The 21,159-nt window shown below is 28.1% G+C and overlaps 1 protein-coding gene across 1 annotated transcript; it reads right to left on the minus strand.

The window, feature by feature from the left end:
- Positions 1 to 2,351: 2,351 nt before the first annotated feature.
- Positions 2,352 to 14,480, minus strand: LOC107451804 (calcium release-activated calcium channel protein 1). Its single transcript, XM_016068027.3, has 2 exons — positions 14,006 to 14,480; positions 2,352 to 8,175 (listed from the first exon to the last, which is right to left on the minus strand). The coding sequence occupies exons 1-2, from the start codon at positions 14,210 to 14,212 to the stop codon at positions 7,669 to 7,671; spliced, it is 714 nt and encodes a 237-aa protein (XP_015923513.1). The 5' UTR covers positions 14,213 to 14,480; the 3' UTR covers positions 2,352 to 7,668.
- Between the last annotated feature and the right edge of the window lie 6,679 nt (positions 14,481 to 21,159).

Genomic DNA, 21,159 nt, shown 5'->3' on the forward strand with positions numbered 1-21,159 from the left:
TATAGACGGATCATGGGTTAGAGTCCCTTTACCGTCAGGCTAACCGTGGAAGGCACTCGTGTTCTTCCTCTCTATGTACCGTAAATGCGGGTTAGTTCCATCATAACGTCCTCCATGAAGGCAAAAATTTCTTCCAATACTTTATCCTGGAGTTCTCCTGTATGATGGATTGGGTTCAAAATTACAAGGCTACGGAGCTGAACATTAGTAGTCGTAAACTCGAAATTGATTGGGCTGTTATAAAATAAACTAATAACTTGGCCACGATAGCTTGGTTGGTAGGGCTATGGACTCCTGCTCGTGAGAATGGAAGTTCGAATTCAGCCGGCCGAATAATACCCATGTATAAAATGGTGACTGGTGCATGTTAAATCTGTCGGGGTCATAAACTCCTCCAAGTTCTTATGACAATTCAATACCTCTGCGAACTGATCCAGGAGTTTCCTTGTCTTCTGGATTGGTTCAAAAATTTCAAGGCTACGTAGTTAAACATTGGCTCAAAATTGAGTCAGTTTTTCAACGATTATAAAAAAAAAACTAATAATCAAACTGTATTTTCTTGTATTCTTTCTAACTCCTAGCATATTTTCTGCACACCTTCATAATTTGATGTTTCTAAGTCTTACAGATTTTGAGCTGCAAAGCAAACTGTATGTCTTACAGGAAATTGATTTTGATGATGTGATAGAAGATTCGCCTCTCAAAAAGCGCGAAAAGTATTGTTACCTTAAATTTTCGATAAAAATAATGTATATAAGTTTTTATAATTAATTTATATGTTTTTTTACTCTTAAAATAAAAAAAAATTAAAAAATTATTCAAAATAAAAAATTTTTCTCTAAATTTACTCATAAAGGGCCCCCAGATAATGACAGGCCCAGGGCCCCTATAAACATAAAAACGGCTCTGATCTACCCCCAAAAAAACTATCCTCCACTACATCCCTGAATACGTAAAAAATGAAATTAACATTAAGGGAACCATATTTCACAGAATGCGGCTACCCTCTATATTTCGTGGTTAAGAGATCCGTATTTGTCGAAAAGAAGGTATTGGTATTATTATTCAGAGTAAGTACGTTTTTGTGTCTGATCTCGAAAATTAAAATATACTTTTTTACATCAAATATGTTAGTTAATTAAGACATTTGAGGTGACTGCCCTCTAACCATTAAGTTTGAGTCTTTCCCAACATGATCATTAAATTAAAAGTTATTCAGAGTAGTCGGTTTCTTTTTCTTTTTGCGCACAGCATATTAAATTTTAAAAAAAATAAATTTTTAAACAGCAATTTAATTGAATATTTCTTATCATTATTTCAGTTTTAATACATTTACGACAAATATTTATATTTGCAATAAATAACTTTTGTAAAAAGTATTAATAAATAGTGTAATAGGATTGTCTGAGGAAAAAGGATTACCTTTGTGCCAATATTATGTATATTAATTCAGTAAATAATGATTTGATGTGCCACCCACTAATAATAATGAATTTAAAAATGTAGCTGATATAGACTTATAGTTAATCTGACTTCTTCTTTTCTAAAAGCTTAACTTACTTTATTATTAATAAATCTTTTGAACACAGCAATGTCTGCACCTTAAAAAGACATAATTATATATTTTTTTCTGTTTTGAAATCTTAACTCATGATGTATTGCATAGAATGTTAAATACAAAGGGACTGAAAATTTTTCCAATTAATGAAAATAATAGATGACAGGATGTGTAGCCTAATCTTTTAACAAAAAAATAAACACCTTTTAAGCACTCAAAAATATTTTTAAGCACTATATACATTAACAAAATGTAAAATAATTTTTAAAGATTTGACATGATGATAATAAACAAAAACTCTTTTCTTGATTATATTAGTCATTATAAAATGATCAAGAGATTTTTCGATATCAGAGGACAGGAAATGAAGCCTAAAATTGAGAATATCTTGCAAAATGCAGCAGAGTTGCACATTAAAGTGCAATAATCTCACCGAAACCAGCTCAGTCGACGCACATGCGGACTCGCAAGTATTTCATCAAACTTGTAAAATGATTGGCGCTTTCATACTGGACTGACTGTACGCCGAAATAGATTGCGTTTGAATGAATTGCGAAAAAGTTGAATAAAACTATGTGGAAAGCACGCTATTGCATAATACGTGGCGAAAATCGACATGGTAAAGAATAAAATTACATTTTCGAAAAGGGAAAATTAAGAACTTTTAAAAACACCCAATGAAAAAAGCACCTTTAAGGTCTTTTAAAAAAAGAAAATGGAAGATAAGTACCTTTAAGCACTTTTTAAAGACGTTACGCACCATGGATGAGTACAAAATAATTACAACAAAAGCTAATAATGCCACTGACTTTTTATTAACAAGGATTTATTCATACATAATATTTTAAAATAAATAAGTTTATGTACAAGAGAAAGACAGAGGTTTTTCAAACAACAAAAATAAATAAATAATTAAATGGCACATGATAAAATGCTATTAATTCTCAATAAATATACCGGTAAATCCAATGACTGGATTTTATAAAAAATCCTCGACTAAAAGCTCAGCCATTGAGTCATTTAGAAACTTGTATATAATACAGTCATATAGGGCAACAGTTGATGGATGATAAACTTTTTTTAAAATCTAACAAATATCACACTAATGTATAACAGAATACATTTTCAGAATTTTCAATCTTTTAAAATAAGTTTAGTTTCTTTGACACTTTTAAAAACTTCAATAGAAAAATAGATATGCACAAAACAATTTGTTAAAATTGCTTTGAGCAAAACATTCTTGTATCAAACTCTTAATGTAGTTTCAGTTGCAAATGGGGATGGGTTGCTCGCACAATAAGAAAGAGATTTTCCCCTGATACACTCACTTCTATTTAATAAAGTGAAGTAGTTTGCTTCATAGAAAAGAATGCAAAAAAATTATCAAAAATTATAAACAACGAAACAAAGTATCTGCCTAACATACCCACTTTTTAGATAAATTAAATGAAAATCAAAGAAGGTCAAAAAATTTGAAAGAATGAATTTAAAACATTAATTTCTAACTTATCTCATTCATTTCTAACTACATTTATAACTAACTTAGAAGAAAAATTATTAGTAAAAAAAATTATTAATAATTTTTTTCTTTTCTTAAAAAATATTTTTTTTCCCCTTGTTTTCTTTATTTTTAACGTATAATATATATACATATAAAGTTAAAAATACGAAGAAAACAAGGATGATAAAATGAATTTCTTTTAGTTCAAGTATTAAAAACTGTATCAGAGAATAATCAGAGATGGCAAGGTTTTGCACACAATGACTTAAACTGTCCTATCCAAAACTCCTACTTAAATCAGTATGTTACATAACAATTTAATCTGTAATTAACGTAATAATTACATAACAATTTATTATTCAGTGTAAGAAATATAACATTTAACCAAAATTATGTTACTAATTAAACTTAAATCTATAAAATAATCTTTGTTTTTAAAATGCATTTAAAATAACTTGGAAATAGATGTTTGATACTATTTGATTCTAAAAATATCCAACTTCCAAATTATCATTTTTATTGAGTATAGTAATTTAGCAAAATTTTGAAAAGTGAAACAGATATATACACACACACATATATATTTAATGAATCATAGAATCTCAATAGGTATTAAATTTTTTTACTACATTTTTTGTTAAGTCAATGTAAATTGAAAATAAAGAATGTGTGCATTATTGTTAGGTTTTGACAGAAATTAAAGTATTAATGGGCTCAATGATTACATGCAGAATATTTTTAAAAATAAAATTCATGGTTTGGGGGACATTTTTAGACAATTAAGTGCAGAAAAATTCATATCTCCTATCTTGCCTATAAACTATTTAGGACATCCAAAACTTTAATCCAGAAAATACAACAAGTTTCTAACAGAAAGTTTTTTGTTAAGGTAAAACAGTTTGAAACATAATAATACACATAATAATAAACATAATAACACGATGAAAAGCAAATTTCAAAAAGAAATAATTCTATGAACTTAAATATTGTTAACAAATCATAAGTTGTTGTACATTGTGGTACAATTTCCCTTTTGTGTTTACATTTTTAGTAATGTTCTTTCATTTTTGCAAACTTTATTTCCAATTAGGATGATTAAATGCATAATTTAATCATATAAGATCCAAAACCAGTAATAGTAGAGTGCCCAACATAAATAAAACTACATACAAGAGAAAACAAAATCAAACAGTGTTACAAACTGATGATGCAAGAACAAAAAAAGAAACATTAGAGTGTTTTGGATTTTTTTTTTTTAAATACTTGAAAATAGTGAAAATTCTTTCAATTCAGCTTCAATAGAATTTTCTGAATATTTAAAACGGTAGTAGCATATGCAATTCTGGAAAAGCTACTTCAGAATTAGAAAAGTTTTATATTTAATGTACAATTTATAACAGTACAAATGAGTAAAGGAATAAATTATTTCAATGTTTTTAAACTGAATGAATTTTGATGCTCTATTGAACACACTAATAACACATAAAGTTCTATGATTTATATATAGTGTTTTACAGAAAACTTAGCATTTTTAAATGTTTGTTTTCTACCCATTAAAATAATACAAGAGGTTATGCAACAGGTTCAAAATCACAAATTTGGAGAGCAAAAGCATTTGTTATCCATAACACTTTTCTGAAAACCCATCAATATCTTTAAGTATGCTGTCAAATTAACATTATTATGCTATTTTTTTAAAAATACCTGAAAAACACAGAGCTTAATGAGTTTGAACAATAGTTTCATTAAAAGTGACTAGCAACTTAGACAAGTTGTAAAAGTTATTAATATTTAGAGCATTGTAACTTTAATTGATCCATATATTTTAAGTTTAATGAAAAATGTACACATGCAAGCTTATTTTTGATATGTTATGTACTGATGAATACAAACTAAAATAAATAAAACTGATGTTTAGAATACAAATAAAAAAGAGTTATCACAAGTCAAGGTGAAAATTGCTTTTAAGCTATTAATAATATAAATAAATCTAAAACACAACAAAAACACAGATAAAAAAAAATTAAAGGCAGCAGTTTGTTTTGGTTCTATAAATCGATAACCATATCAGTTCCAAGACATGAAATATTGAGAAATGCAGACAAATTAAAGTACTTTTCCTTCTGTATTGTGGCACAAATGATGACACTTGTTTATAGCACATACTAAAACATTATGATCTTCTTATGATCCTCAGCAAAAAGATTTCTTTAAAAAAAAGAAGAGATTTCTTTAAAAATTTAAAAAAAAAAATTCCCTTTATCATTTGAACACGCAGATTTTAGCAGTGTTGTTAAAACTAAAATCCTGTATGTGACTAAAACTATCTTTTTTCCTTTAAAAAAACCCAGATATTCTAAACATTAAATAAAAGAAGAAAAAGAAACATGCTGATTAAATCGAGATAACAAATTTTCTAATTAACATATACATTATTAATGATTGAACATAAAGTATCTTTGGACATACATTGTCAACTGTTCTATGAGAAGTAATTAGTCTTTTATCATAAAAACTTATAAATCGGCTGCAAATACTAATACACAATATAAATATATTTAAACAAGTTTTTTAATAGAATAACACAACACCATTTGTAGATACTATTTTAAGAATCACTTGATGCCCAACAAATATTAACTTAATGCTCACATAATATTTCTTTTACATTAAAAATCTTCTGATTATAAAACTGAAATTGACTTTATTTGGAAGTGAAGATATATTTTGAGTTGAAAGTTCCCATAGTTAATAAAGTATGAAACAACATTAGCCATTGCATCAAGTAGTGTAAGCTAACAGTACATATTGCTTAACTGTTGTTTCCTGATTTTTTTTTTCAGTTGTGATTGAAAATAATTACAGCAAATTGAAACTATAGATAAGATTTTAATAGAGTTTTTCTTATAAGTTTGAAATTTTTATTGAGTTTAAATTATTATTATATTACAATTCAAATATTAAACGAATTTAATTTTCCTTAAAACAAGTCGAGGAATAACATTAAAATTTAAAAAAAAAAAATTTAAAAAAAGAACATATATTGACATAAAAATACTTTGATTTCAACTAAGTAGCTGATATATTATCAAACTTATTGAAATATTATTTTAACATTACCCCTATTATTTATGAAATATTAATATCATAACCCCATTCAACATCAAAGGGTTTTTCCTTGTTAAGAGTGTAAAATTAAGAAGGAGATTTTTAATAAAATAAAGAAAAAGCATAAGATCTCTGAAAAAAAATGTAAGAAAAAACTTTACAATAAAAGTAATGATTAAGTATAGGATATAAATGCACCACATTTTAAGTAAATATAGCACAATTAATATAAAAGTAGAATTTAAATTTATGCTTCTTGGATTTTTTAGAAATTTTCCGTTAGAAGACTAGCATAAGTCAAAGAAAATAGATTTAATAATACTTTACCCCCATTTACACGAAGCCTGACATTAGGCATGTGACAACGAAATGAATGAAAACCTGATTTTTCACTTCCAATTTTTTTAACCAGCTTTCAGGCATGTGTTGCCGGGATAAGACTATTCCAATTCAAGCCAGAAATCTAATACATAATCAGGGGTCTGTTTAGAAGAAATTTGGGTCCGTTAACGGACCCTTCACAAAATATATTTTCATAAAAACGGACCCTTCACAAAATATTTTAATTTAAAAACAGACCATTCACAAAATAATTTATCTTTTAATCGGACTCTTCACAAATTTTTTTATCTTCATTGTTGTTTTGTTAATCGAATAAACCCTTCCCAGGAAGGGGGGGGGGAGAGAAAGACAGATGTAAACGAATTTTGTCTTCGACAGACGCTTCTTCCTTTATTCATCCGAAATTAATATTCTGCGTTCAGCAGTATAGGCTAAATACCAAATATTTATACGTTGCATCGCTAATTTAGTAGCTGCAATTGCTGTTTATTTTTTAAAATTAAATTTTTTTAATTATAATTTTACAGTGTTGAGCATAATCTTGTATGTCGTTCAATTTAAAAACTCCTCGAAAAAGTTTTTTTGCAATAGCCGACCCTATTTGTACAAATTCACAAAAGCGGACCCTGGTTGAAAGAATGTGACCTAAGGTTTATTTTATATTCACAAATTACGAGTAAATTTTTCAAAATTTTACAAAAACAGACCTTTCACAAAATTTCTGGACAGACCCCTGATAATGATTGGCTTCTCATCCCACCTCCTAATTCTTTGCTTATTCTTGCAAGATGGAGTTCTTAACTTCAAGAAAATAGTGTAAATCTGACAAGCCTTTTTTCAGGCATGTAACTTCAGAAGAATTCTTTTAGATGCCCGTTTTAAGTCTTCCTATAAGTAGGATGACACACACTAACTCGTCATAACAAAAATGTCGCATTAAAAGCTTCCCATAGTTAAAAAAGGAATTTGCCCAAAGCAACCACACATTTAGACAAAAAACCACGCGCAACCTAACATCTAAACAATAAAGGTTTCAATACACTGACATACAACATAAGGAAGTACTATGTTTAACAGCCATTATTTCTTCCTTATGTTGTTTTCACAGATATGGCCACAATAGAATAAATAAGAATATTTAATAATGACGTATAAAGAATCATACAGTCATAACATAAGGTCCATTGACAGCTAACTCTGTTCCATTGTTCTGTAGTTGGGTGACCATTGTCTCCAACTCTCTCAATCCTTGAGTGGACCTTTCATATTTATGGGCAACTAATTTACGATAAAAATGAACAGCAAAGAAAAGAAAGATAATAACTACTGGAATCAATATTATAGTTGCTGCAGCAGCTGCTGGCACACTGTAATCATAAAACTTTACCCAACAAAGTATAGCAATTTCTGCAAGAAACAGTAAAATCCCAAAGACGGTCGAACAAGCCCAAGCTGCTTCTATGTACCGATGCATTTTCTCGTGTGGAGATTCTGACACTGCAGCCAGACCATGAATACTAGCCACTGCTTCAACATTGGGTAAAATACATGTAGATATCATCAAAGCCAGAAGGTGAACAGCAACTAGAAGCGTTGTGCAGATACTGAATGCTATCAGTAAGCCAGTAGGTACTTTATTAGATAATTGCACCTCAACCATTGCAACCTAAAATAAAATAAAATTGGACTTAATATAAAATCACATGTTTAAAATTATTCTTTATGTTTACAAAACTGCTGAAATACTTAAATAAAAAATTTAAATCTCAAACAGATTTGACCATATATCAGAATCTCAGGTGCGGATAACTACAGCTTCATCTCCATCTATCGAATAAAGCAACCTCGTTTCTATTAGAATGTACCCATATTAGGCAGATAAAACAAATGGCTGAGAAAAAAAACTCCTTAACTCTCTTTTTTTGGGTTCATTTAAAATAAAAAGATTAAATAACATTTTAATCATCAAATTAAAAATAACTACAGTAGAGCGCAGATTATCCGAACGTCCAATTATCCGAACTATGTCCGAATTCGTTTTATTATTTTTTAAAGGTTTAGAATACTTCTTAACTTATATGCAGTTTTTCTAAATTTAGAAGAATAAATAATATCGACTGCACCTGAAAACCATATTTAATTTACAACCTTTTTTAGCAGTCTTCTTATAGTAGCCATACATACATGAATTGTTATGCAGTTAAGCCTGCATACCCCTTTAGACCTCTTCAACTGAAAATTATCGTCCAAGAATGCGAGCTTCATTTTGACTCTCTACAATTCTTGGAATGTGGAAAGATTTTATGAATAGATAAGTGCTAATGTTCTATAATTGGAGGATGGGTAGTTGTCACTTATGGTTAATGATTTGTGATTATAGTGCTTGGAATCTTAAATCTTGGAATAAAATTTTTAACAGAAAAGCAAATGAAACTGAAGTTTTTGAACCAGTATATTTTCCAGATGAAAAGATGCCAGGTTATACAGCAGAAAAAATAGAAGACTGGTGTCGAGACACTGAAAACGACCCAGGATTTCAAATTTTAAATGATGATGAAATTGTTGCTGAAATTTTGAATGAAATTCGGAACTCCACAGACGAAGAGGAAGAAGTAGGTGATCAAGTTCAAGATAGTGGAACTTCTCATACAGAAGCATGCAACTCATTAGATATTGTAATGAATTGGCTAGAACGTCAAAATGATGTTGATCCAGTATAGTTGTATTATTTAGAAAGAATAGGGCAGAGTTGGCCGTTGATTACAGTAATCGATTACAACTGTAATTGATTACAGATAATTACAGCTATGTAATCAATTACTTGTAATCACGATTACAAGTAATCAATTACTTGTAATCGTGATTACAACTTTCAAAAAATTTTGATTACAGCTGTAATCATGATTACAATTTTGATTACAGTAATCAATTACTTGTAATCATGATTACAAGTAATTGCGATTACAAGTAATCACAACAAAAACGATTACAAGTAATTATGATTACAAGTAATCAAAATATATGATTACATGTAATCATGATTACATGTAATTTGATTACATGTAATTGTGATTACTTGTAATCAAACTATACGATTACAAGTTATTACGATTGTATACTATAGTCAAATTTTTTATGTAAGTATTCATGTGTTTACATATTTTTATGTACATAGAATGTACGCACGCATGAACGTACAATTTGCGATTCCTATACATACAATGTATGCACAAACGTTGTTTGTACGTACAATATTCATAATTATATTGTAATATACTTAATGCAATGCGCATATGCTTAGTACATATAATTATGCATTTATGATACATGTACGCATGTATGTTAGTTTGTACAAAAAGGCAATGTTTTGTATCTTTGTATACATAGACAATGTATGTATGAACGTATATGAAAATAATGTTTATGCGTTTGCATGCTTTTATGTACTTAAGTGCATATATTGTATAAATTTACGATAATAGCACGTATATACAATGTACGTTTGTATATAAAATTGTACGTATTTGCGTACAATATGTAAAAATGTTATTTAAAGGTACAATATATGCACATAGTTGCGTAAATAAAATGCGTACATGTATACATGCATATTTATATGTACATCGATATATGTGCACGCAAAGTATGTACTTATGTACAACTTACGTATGTACTTGTATAACTACATACTTTGTTAATACTTATGCGCATGTAATGCATGGATGTACAAAAAAATAGTTATATGCACAATGTATGCATGTGCATACAACGTATACATGTACATAATTACAAGTAATGTACAAATACGTGCGTACATTTAAATATATGTAATTACAATATACACATACATTGTGCATACATTAAAAAAATTTATATGAGTAAAGTTATTAAAATTTGTTTTAAAATTATTCTAAGGTATATGAAACTCGACCTCATATTTTTTAGAAAGCAAACGATAATTTTATTTGGAATTTCTAAATATTAATTCCACACATAAAATTTACCGTTTTTCTTACCATTTAAAAAATTTCTATGAATCATGCATTATGTTATAAAAAAAATAAATCTGTATTGTCAAACATTTCATGAAAATACCTGAAAATAATTTTTTATTCAGAGAATTTCAAAATGATATAGAACAATTAAAGCTGAAAACTAAATTTAAATATCGTTTGATTTTGTCATTTAACTTGCTTGAGTCATTAAAAGTTAACTTACATGCATTTTATTTATTGCATTGTACACATATTTAGACATAAATGTAATGTACATATGTATACGTGTAATGTATGTACGCATGTACAATGTATGTACATACATTCATGTATTGTACGTGCATATATAGTACATATGGATATGCATACATGGAACATACGTGTATTGTACATGTGTGGATACATTCATTGTACATATATACATTGCACCATATGCATAGATAGGGATAGCATGCATGTACACATGTAAAATTTGTACGAAAGAATTATGCCCAATATATTTATGCACATACGTACTGTATATGTACACACATATGTACATTATATGAACATTATATGTTCATTTCATCATATGTACATTATATGAATATACATCTGTACGCTATATGTATATACATCTGTACGCTATATGTATATACATCTGTACAATATATGCATCTCAAATGTGTGTATGTACGTACGTTATGCATGTCGAATGCATGTATGAATATATGTGAAATATAAATACGCCCAATGTACGTACAATAGTTCACAAATGTATTATGCATATTTGGATACTTACATTGAGCATGAACATATTATGTACATGTACATAAATACACTGGACATGCATATCATGTACATGTATACATACATATATTGTACATCCTACAGATATACCTATATTGTACATGCATACATATATTGTACTGTTCATAAATAAATTGCACATACATGCATGGGACATACATTGTACAGACAATGTATGTATGTTCGTACAAACACAAGTACTTGTATATACATGCGTACATGAACATAGATATACATTTTACATACACAAATATTTGCATAAAATGCATATATTCATTGTGTATAAATGTACATGCCTACATTGTTTGCACATACATACGTAATTATTATCTATATACATACGTACATATATTTTATACCTACAATATAAGTGTATGTACATGTGTGTGATACTAAAATGTCTGAACATATGCACTAGATAAAATCATATGTACATACATTTCAGTTACATTCATTTGTACGTATACAAATACGTACAAAATGCAGTACATGTTAATACGTGCAAAATGTATCATTATAAAATACATTCTACTATCTACTGTAAAATATAATCATTTATAAGAATACAATAGTCTTGTAATCGTGTAATTAGATTACATGTAATCATAATTACATGTAATCAAATTACATGTAATCAAATTACATGTAATCATATATTTTGATTACTTGTAATCATAATTACTTGTAATCGTTTTTGTTGTGATTACTTGTAATCGCAATTACTTGGAATCATGATTACAAGTAATTGATTACTGTAATCAATATTGTAATCATGATTACAGCTGTAATCAAAATATTTGAAAATTGTAATCATGATTACAAGTAATTGATTACTGTAATCAAAAAATGTAATCGATTACATTTTTGGCCAACTCTGGAATAGGGGACATGGCTGCTCAAAAAAGACCACTTTCTTTGAAACAAAAGTCTTTGCTGGATTTCTTTTGCAATGGAAAATAAAGAAAAATGTGGTAAAATCAGTAATTGACAGAAACATTATAAAAAGCTGAAATATGATAAAAATAATTCAAAATGAAAAAAAGTAACATAAATAAATAAAAAATATTTAAAAATTGTAAAAAAAAACTTTTTAACATGCCAGAGCTATTTCAGATAGTACTGCCAGTACTGAGCTTGGAAAAAGTGTGAGGGAAAATGAGTGCACAAATAATAATCATTTAAACTAGATTTTAAAGAACTTTCCAATTATCCGAACCACGTTCGGTCCCGAGCAGTTCGGATAATCGGCGCTCTACTGTACATCATCAAAAAGTATTTCATATTTTTTTCTTCTTAATTATGAAGAAAAAATTCAACTAATAATTAAAAAAATATCTTGTTGTGTTCTATAAATATGCTTGTACCTACATTTCTTTTGAACTCAACATAGAAATAAACTTTTAATTTATAACTATAATTTAAGTAATGCATGTAAATGAAGGATTTTTACTGAAGGACATTTTCAGTAGGAAAATAACTTATATTTAAGTTTGTTGAATAAAATGACCATCATTGCACCATAAAAAAAGCCCAAAAAATGTGCCTTGCACCATTCTAGAGAATCGCGTATGTTCATGTTGGAACACCATAATAGATATCACCAAGGAGAAGATTTACTGTGATCTAAGCCAAAAAGTCTATCCCAGTGGCCCCTAAGAAAGTAAAGAAAAAATTACAGAAGGGGATCAACTACAAAATTTTGTAACCAAACCTCAACATGTTCTTGTTTAAAAAAAATTTAAAGTTTAAAATCCATTTGGCCTCTTGAAAATTATAATCGGCGAAACAGATTACAATGTAGAAACCTCTAACAACCATCATACACATATTTGAATCAATATTTAACAAACAAAAGAAATCAGAAATTTGGAAAATTCTAAATAACTTTGTAAAACTTTTGGTTTTTAACTTTGCAAAAAATATTTCATGTTATCCAGTAACGAAACACAACTTAAATTCTGTCAGACTGCCCAACAAATTATTTAATTTAAAATTTTTATTAAAGTAAAAAAATTATGATAGGAATGGGAAATTTCCAGGTGCAATCTAAAAACTAGGGCGCAGGCATGATGATGAATTTTAAACTGGTCTTAGTTCATTTAAGCATATTTTCAATAAAAATATTAATGTATAGTTATTACATATATATGTACAGAGAAAGTGAAAGTTCTTAATTTTTTTTACTAATAAAATAAATGCAAGTTTGAATCTTATGATATATAGATAATAGAGAAACTATTGTTTTAATTATTGTTTTTGTACCCAAATTTTGTCTTTTCTTGAAAACTAATACCTGACACAGTTAATTCAATTTTCTTTACTAAACAAAAAGTAGTAGTAGCATAGAATTGGGTCCCCCTTTATATTAGAGACAAATTTTTTTTTAAGTAAATCATTGTAAAGATTCATTTTTTTGGATGTAAATATGGCGCTTTAAGAAACATTTTTAAAGAAACTATTTATTGCCGTTTGGCGCAGATCTTGGAGTACAAAAAAAAATTGTTAAAAATAAAAGCACCCAATCGTAAATTTTTATCAAACAAAATTTCACGATTCAATACTGTAAGCACAAAATTTTCAATGTGTGAATTAAGACCATTTCCCCTATTAAATATCCAAGCTATCGGCGTCTCTAAACTCGTTGAGTACCTACTAGTTCACACGGACTTTCAATTTAAAGAGATACTGCTTGCAAACAATTTAGAAACTCACCATTGCAAATCCAGATAATAGAGCGGAAGTTCGACTAGAGGCTTTTAATTTGGCTCTAGCTAAATGAAGACGTCGCCAAGACAAAGCATTTACATTATTTTCTGGCTTTGACATCTCTCTCATTAAAGATTGCAGCATCCAGTCGGAGACAACATTAGTGCGAGTAGCGTCCGGTCCAAAAAAATCAACATTGGAATAAAAATGCATGAATATGACAGTTTCACAGGACCATAAACTCTTTACTCATTACAAAATGTTTTCTTTTGTCCAAACGTAATATCTGACATTCACGAAAACCATTTGAAATCACATCATTTACGATCAAATGAATAGATAAATACTGAAATTTAATAAGACAACAAGGCAATAAAATCAGATTTCTTTAGTGATATTTAAATTCGTAATGAATCACGATGATCACATCTGAAAAAGAAAAACAAAGCCTGTATCTGTTATTTTTATTTTTGTTTTATATCGATTGGTGATTTGAAAAATATCGATTCAGAAATCAAATTCTCGGATTATGAATGGTGACGAATATGCGTTACCGCAGAAATGATTAAAAAGTCAATAAAATCAAATTTCTTTAGTGATATTTAAATTCCTAATGAATCACGATGATCACATCTGAAAAGGAAAAACAAAGCCTTTATCTTTTATTTTTGTTTCATATTGATTGGTGATTTGAAATATATCGATTCAGAAATCAAATTCTACGATTATGAATGGTGACGTGTATGCGTTGCCTCAGAAGTGATTTTGCACACGTAATATTAGACAACAAAAATACAACTTTATTTGTTCTTTGTGTTCTCTAAACTTGTTTGAGATTTCCTACTTTCATTGATCGAGCTCAGCTCTATGTTTATGAAAGAACAAGGTTATGAATTTTATTAATTTTAAATGTATTAATTTTGATTAATTCTTAATAAAATACAAGCTTTTTCGTTAAAAATGGGGTTAGAAAGTGACGAAGAAAACTCTCGCAATTTGGTTAGTCTCTTTTAATAATTTGCACTTCCTCACGTACACCTGTTTTGTTGTTTCTAATCGTTCACAAAAGGTTTTGACAGAACAACATTGTTATTGATACGCTTATTAACTAAATAAACTGCTTACCATCTTTGTTATTTGCTATTAAGTTATTAATTATGTGTTTAAAATTTTGTTTTAATTATTCTAGTTTCAAGCAATTGAGAAATCTAATACGTTAAATTATTTATTGAGCTTCATGATAAATATTAAGTAACAATTGAAAGACTCAATTTCTATAAACATTTTCAATTGTAGGTGATATAGTTGAAAAAAAAAATCAAGCTACAATTCAAAATTATTCTATGTCTCCTGACTCAAATACATAATAATTTTTTTTTAATTTTGTTCTTTGTATTACTTATATTTTCTGCTTTTTGGAAATAGATGTTTTGAAGTTGCTGTTCAATAAAATTTGAATGGTTATCCTCGCTACTTTATGAATATGATTGTGTGAAATTTGTATATCGCAAAGCAATATGAAATTTTATTTGCTTGTTTTTTTTAAAAATTATTTTTAGAATGGATGCAAATTTACTATCAGGTGCCCATTAATACATGGCCAATTTTTTGATATTATTACAAAAAGCTGGGGAAATGACTTTAAAATGTTATTTTATAATAATGTAAAATTATAATAATATTTTATAATAAAGTAGGAAAATGTAAGATTTTATTTACACCATAAAATTCAAAATACTCTGCTCAATCCAAGGAACACTCAATTCTGCTCTTTAATCTTTAGAAAGTATAAGTAATAAAATTGGATAATTTTAAATGAAAGGTAATAAAATCCAACATGTGTAGTTTTCTTAGGCTTACTGTATTAATTTAAATGGGATAAAAAAAATTTTGTAGTTTTTGTTTTACATTTATGAGGAAACTTTATATTTCTTAATAGGAAAATTTTAAAAATAAATTTCTTATTTTTGTTTTTTATTTTACAAATAAAGTCACTACAGGATAATACTTGCACTACATAATAATACTTTTTCTTTTTACACATAGTTTTAAAATTTTGAGAACTTTTCAACTTAATAGTTAATATATCTCCAAAGGAATTGATAGGTATTTTGCTGTTGTTAAACTTCTTGATACTAAAGGAAAAATGTGTAGCATGGATGTGCAGAATAATTATAAATTGAGCATGTTATATAACATGTGCACTGCTCTCTTTGATAGGAAAAGGAAGCAGAAAGCAATTTTTGCTCTTAGGATTATTCATTGGGTAAATGTGTATTCTAAAATTTATTAAATTGTGTGGTTTTTTTAATTGACTATTAATTTTCTATGTGACTTACCATGAACTGTGCACATATCACTCATTTATTATACTTTAGTCCTAAGAATACCAATGTTAGAGAAAGGTTTTTAACTTTCTTGTATAATTATCATTGAGGCTTGTCATTAAAAGTAACATATCATCAAATTGAAAGTAATGCATTTATAATTTTTTTCTTAGATGTGAAAATTTAATTCTGTGTTTTTTTTTATTATTGTTTACCAAACTCCCATGTCGGTAACAATAAATTGTACTCATATCACTATATCATCAAAATTATGAAATATCATCAAATTTAAATTCGACAATCTCTTCTCTCTCTTATTTCATATTTTTCATAAGGACTATACAATCTGTGACCCTAGAATTATTAATGTATGGCCACTGACCTTTTGCCTTGTGTTAAATAGGCTGATAAATTATTATCCCCTTTTACTTTTGAAGAATGTATCTTTGTCGTAAGTGCCATATAAAATCTTGTACATTTATACGATTGCCTTGTTTCGGTTATTGAATGAGCAAACTAGGGGGTACCTAATTTACCAGGATATATTTTAATTTGATATGGATAGGGACACAAAAATTTTAAATTACTTAATTTTTTTAAGAATCTTTTTATAAATAGGAACATGACATTAATATGATTTAATTTTTAATCTTGATTTAATTAATGATTTTTTTTAAAGTAAAATGAAAGTAAATTTTTTAAGTTCTTTAAAATTTTACTTAGATTTTTTAATTGTAGAATTTTAGTGCATTTTTGCTCAAATTTTAAAAGAATATAACCAAGATTGATTATAATAATTTGAGTTGAAATTATAGTTTTTTTATTGTTATTTATTTGATGAAAATATAAAATATTCTCTTTTTTCTTATAATGTTTTGTGTGCGCCTGCCAGTTGTTTTACTATGATGCATGGAAATTTTTACTGGAAAAGAGGGTGTCTATGTTATCAATAAATCAGTTAAATATGCATCCCAGACGGATCAAATTAATTTGAAAAACTGAAAATGAATTCTTAAATTTAGAATATGAAGAACTCTTTTTTTTTTAAAATCTTATTCATTACTTTATTTTGGATGATGATGGCCTTCAAAATATTTAAAATTGTAGTCAGTGGTATTTCTTTCATTATTTTTTGTTTAAGTGTTTCAAACTGTCTCTCCACAACCTCTATCACAACCATAAAATTTAAAAATTTCTCATCTATGTTCAAGGCCATTTATGCGAAAGATAACTATACTATTTTTTACTCCTCAAAATTTGAATTATTATTATTTTCCTGAAATAAAACTGAATTTAGTGTGTTTATTTATTTTTTTAATACAAGATAATTACTGCACCATAGTTTTTTGACTTATGCGCTCGGTTCGCTCTCATTCAGTCGTGAATTTCCTCAGTATTTTGATCGCTTTTTTTTTTTAGCAGTTACACCCATGGATTTCAGTGTAGTAATTTTAAAATTGTGTTGCTTTTGAAGGCTTGTTATAGAGTCTCTAATCTTGCATTCAAGCAATCTCCTTTCGATTTCTAAACACATTTGCTCAATTATGCGCCAATTTTATAGTTAATCCATGTGTTTTTTCAATCGCTATTTCCCAGTTATTGCTGCAAAGGATTTCAATATTAGTTTATAATTGTGGTTACTAGTTATTTAGGTTATTTTACGGTACACACATTATAATTTTTTTTAATTGCAGTTATTTTCTATTAACATTGTGCAATGATTTTTGAGGACTCTTTCTGTAACTGATGAAAGTTTGAAGTATAATTTTAACTTATGTTTGTTTTATAGCATTAGAAAACATCTAGTTTGTTTTTGAACTCTAAATTTATATTCGAATTTGTTAAAAGTATAAATTTCTAGGTTTAATTTCATAGAATAAGAAATGTAAACCATTCCCTTAACAACCCATAGTAGGCTAAAGGAGATGGTTGAAAAGAAGGCTTCACAACTTCGTGACGAGCGACGCGATTGTGCCAATATGTGGTCAACATTGGACACATGCCGCCTTTATTTCCTAGATAAGCTGGTATTCATCGCTCTGAAGCCAGGTGGGCTTCAAGCCACCACTGGGGACAATTTGCTAGGATACTTATGTTTAATATTCTTATAATTATTAACCATTAAGTTCCATTTCGTAGTAAATATCCTTCTTCCATTACTGATTAATTTTAAAAGTAGCGCATGAATTTTCGGCATGTTCCAATAGAATCTGTACTAAACTATTTTATCTGATTATCATATAACTTTTAAAAACTTAGCACATGGTTATGAAGACTGAATTACACTAAATACATATAAATATTAAAAAGGGGCACATTATTGAACATAGAAAGCAATCCATTTCTTTTAGATTTTAAGGGAATTTTATATTAAAGAAATACACTGTTAAATAATAAATAAAATTTATTATGATGGATCTGATTTCTCATAATCTTCCAGGTAATAATTAAAAACAAATTAAATCGGTAAAAACTTTTTTACGTTTTGGGCTCTATTGGAAAAGCGATCACATCACTAGTTACAAACTTAGATTAAGTTTTTTTGTACCACTATTTTATTAAAAATATACTTTAGGACAATTAGGATTGCATTAGATTTTGTAATATTTTTTAAACCCGAACTGCATGTTTGAAAATTAAAATGAAACACAATTCCTATAAGAATAATTTCCCACAACGAGAAAAAATTTCTGGTAAAATTACTGTACTGTATGGTATACATTTTTGGAAAAAAATAAAAAAGATATTCTGGTTAATAAAACCATAATATAAGGTATTTAAACAATTCATTTGGTTACTTTTCCTTTCATGCGTAACAGTTTACTGGAAATTCTGTTTTTTAAAATTATATTATCACACATTTAGTAAAAACAAAATTAAATAGTAAATTTATCTTTAGCTGTTATGCTCTATGCTATTATAAGGTATCATGATGAAGTAACCAAATTTTATCACTCTTTCCAAATTTTATCACATATTATAAAACCCTATTTTATTGTTATTTTTACCTATAATAATAATTAAAAAAAAAAGCGGATCGGTAAAAATCTCTCAGCTTCCATCGATATAGAAACAGTAAATTTTACCATATTCTAGCAGTTTTGATCGTACTTTTTTCAGGTAATAATTACTTAAAGAAGCATATCTTGGTAAATATGTAAAAAACCTAGGAATAAAACGTTTAAAAAATCAAAATAATTTTTTAAAAATATTTATTGTTCTAAAAATACGCTTAGAAATCGAGATAAATGGAATTTTTATAATATCATTCCTTGATGTAGGATTGTGCAATGCACTAAAAGAATAGAAAAAAGAAAGAAGAAAAACGGACCACCTTGAATAACTTTTTGGTCTAATGATCGGACCTTCACGTTCTAGGACTCTATCTTAATAATTTCGTGAGATTGACCTCAAATGTATTAATTAATTAGGGCAAATGATATTTTAACACTTTGAATGCCACGCTAATTTTACATGGCTTGCCTGTCTGGCCAAAATGATTTTTGTGCAAACCATTTTAGTAACGATAATAATATAAAAAAAATTAAAAGCATTAAAAATTTATTCGAATTATATGTTTCTAATAATCTTGGCTTCGCCGGTCACCGGTAACCCCCGTGGCGCTGCGAACAAACTCAGTGCCGGTCACCGGTGATCCCCGTGGCATCCAACGTGTTAAGTTGCGAAATCAGACGCAAAAACAAATTTGAATTATTATTATTGTTTTCCTGAGATAAAATTGAATCGAGTGCGATTATTCATTTTTTTTATACGAGATAATTACTAGAAGTCTTTTTGACACATAGCTCGATTCAGTCGTGAATTTCCGTAGTATTTTGACCACTTTTTCATCAGTTAAACCTGTGGATTTCAACGTAATTTAAAAAATTTCTTTATTCTTTAAGGGGTTATCCTTTTCGTTATTCTCTTGTTATTGAACTTTTAATCTCGCATTTAACTAATCTACTTTCGATTATTAAAACAACATTGGCTCGATTATGCACCGATTTCATAGTTAATCCGTGTTTTTCTTCGATCTCTATTCCTCCGTTATTGCTACAGATTCCGGCATGATTTTTAAAATGTCTTTTCTTTCTTTTAACTGTAAATTGCGTAATTAGAATTTTGAGGATTTCTCTGCAGTGCAAAGATAGGAAAAAAATAGAACTACGTATTTCTCGGATAATTGCTAAAAACACGGGAGAGCACAATTTTTTTTCTTCTTGAACATTGTTTGAGTTCAATTCTCAGACTAATTTTTTCCCTCATTCAAATAATAAAATATGTTTAAAAAAATATCAAGTGTAATTGAGGAGCTCAAAATTTAGTCTCGAGTCAAAATTTTTTGATTGTTTTAGTTACAATCGTATTTCACGAGCCTTGTCTATGTGTATAAGTGTTAAAACGAGAGCTGTAAGTTACTTACTGTTATTGAAATCAAATGATTCACTAGTGTAGATGTTGTCTAAACTAGGGCTCTGCAGAAAGTATTAAAAAACTGAAAATGAAGAAGCTTCAAATTTCTTTTTATGAGCTGTTTTATTTCTTTTTCGGTTTCTCCTGCAATCAAACATGCTTTGATATTTTTAATCCAGCATTTCATAATAGCGCTTTGTCAGATTTTGAATTTTTTCTCCCCTCACCTAAATATTCCTGTGACCCTCATGGTGCCTATTTTTTTTTTTTTTTGNTTCTATCCTTTTTTTTTTTTTGCTTCGTTCATGATAAAGATTCTAAAAAATATATGTTAAGAACGCCCTGTATAGTTATGTATTTCAAAACCTCATAGATAGATACATGATATGCTAACCGCACCTGTAGACAAGCTGGACT

This window comes from Parasteatoda tepidariorum, chromosome 6 (assembly GCF_043381705.1).
Source record: "Parasteatoda tepidariorum isolate YZ-2023 chromosome 6, CAS_Ptep_4.0, whole genome shotgun sequence".
Classification (NCBI taxonomy): domain Eukaryota; kingdom Metazoa; phylum Arthropoda; class Arachnida; order Araneae; family Theridiidae; genus Parasteatoda; species Parasteatoda tepidariorum.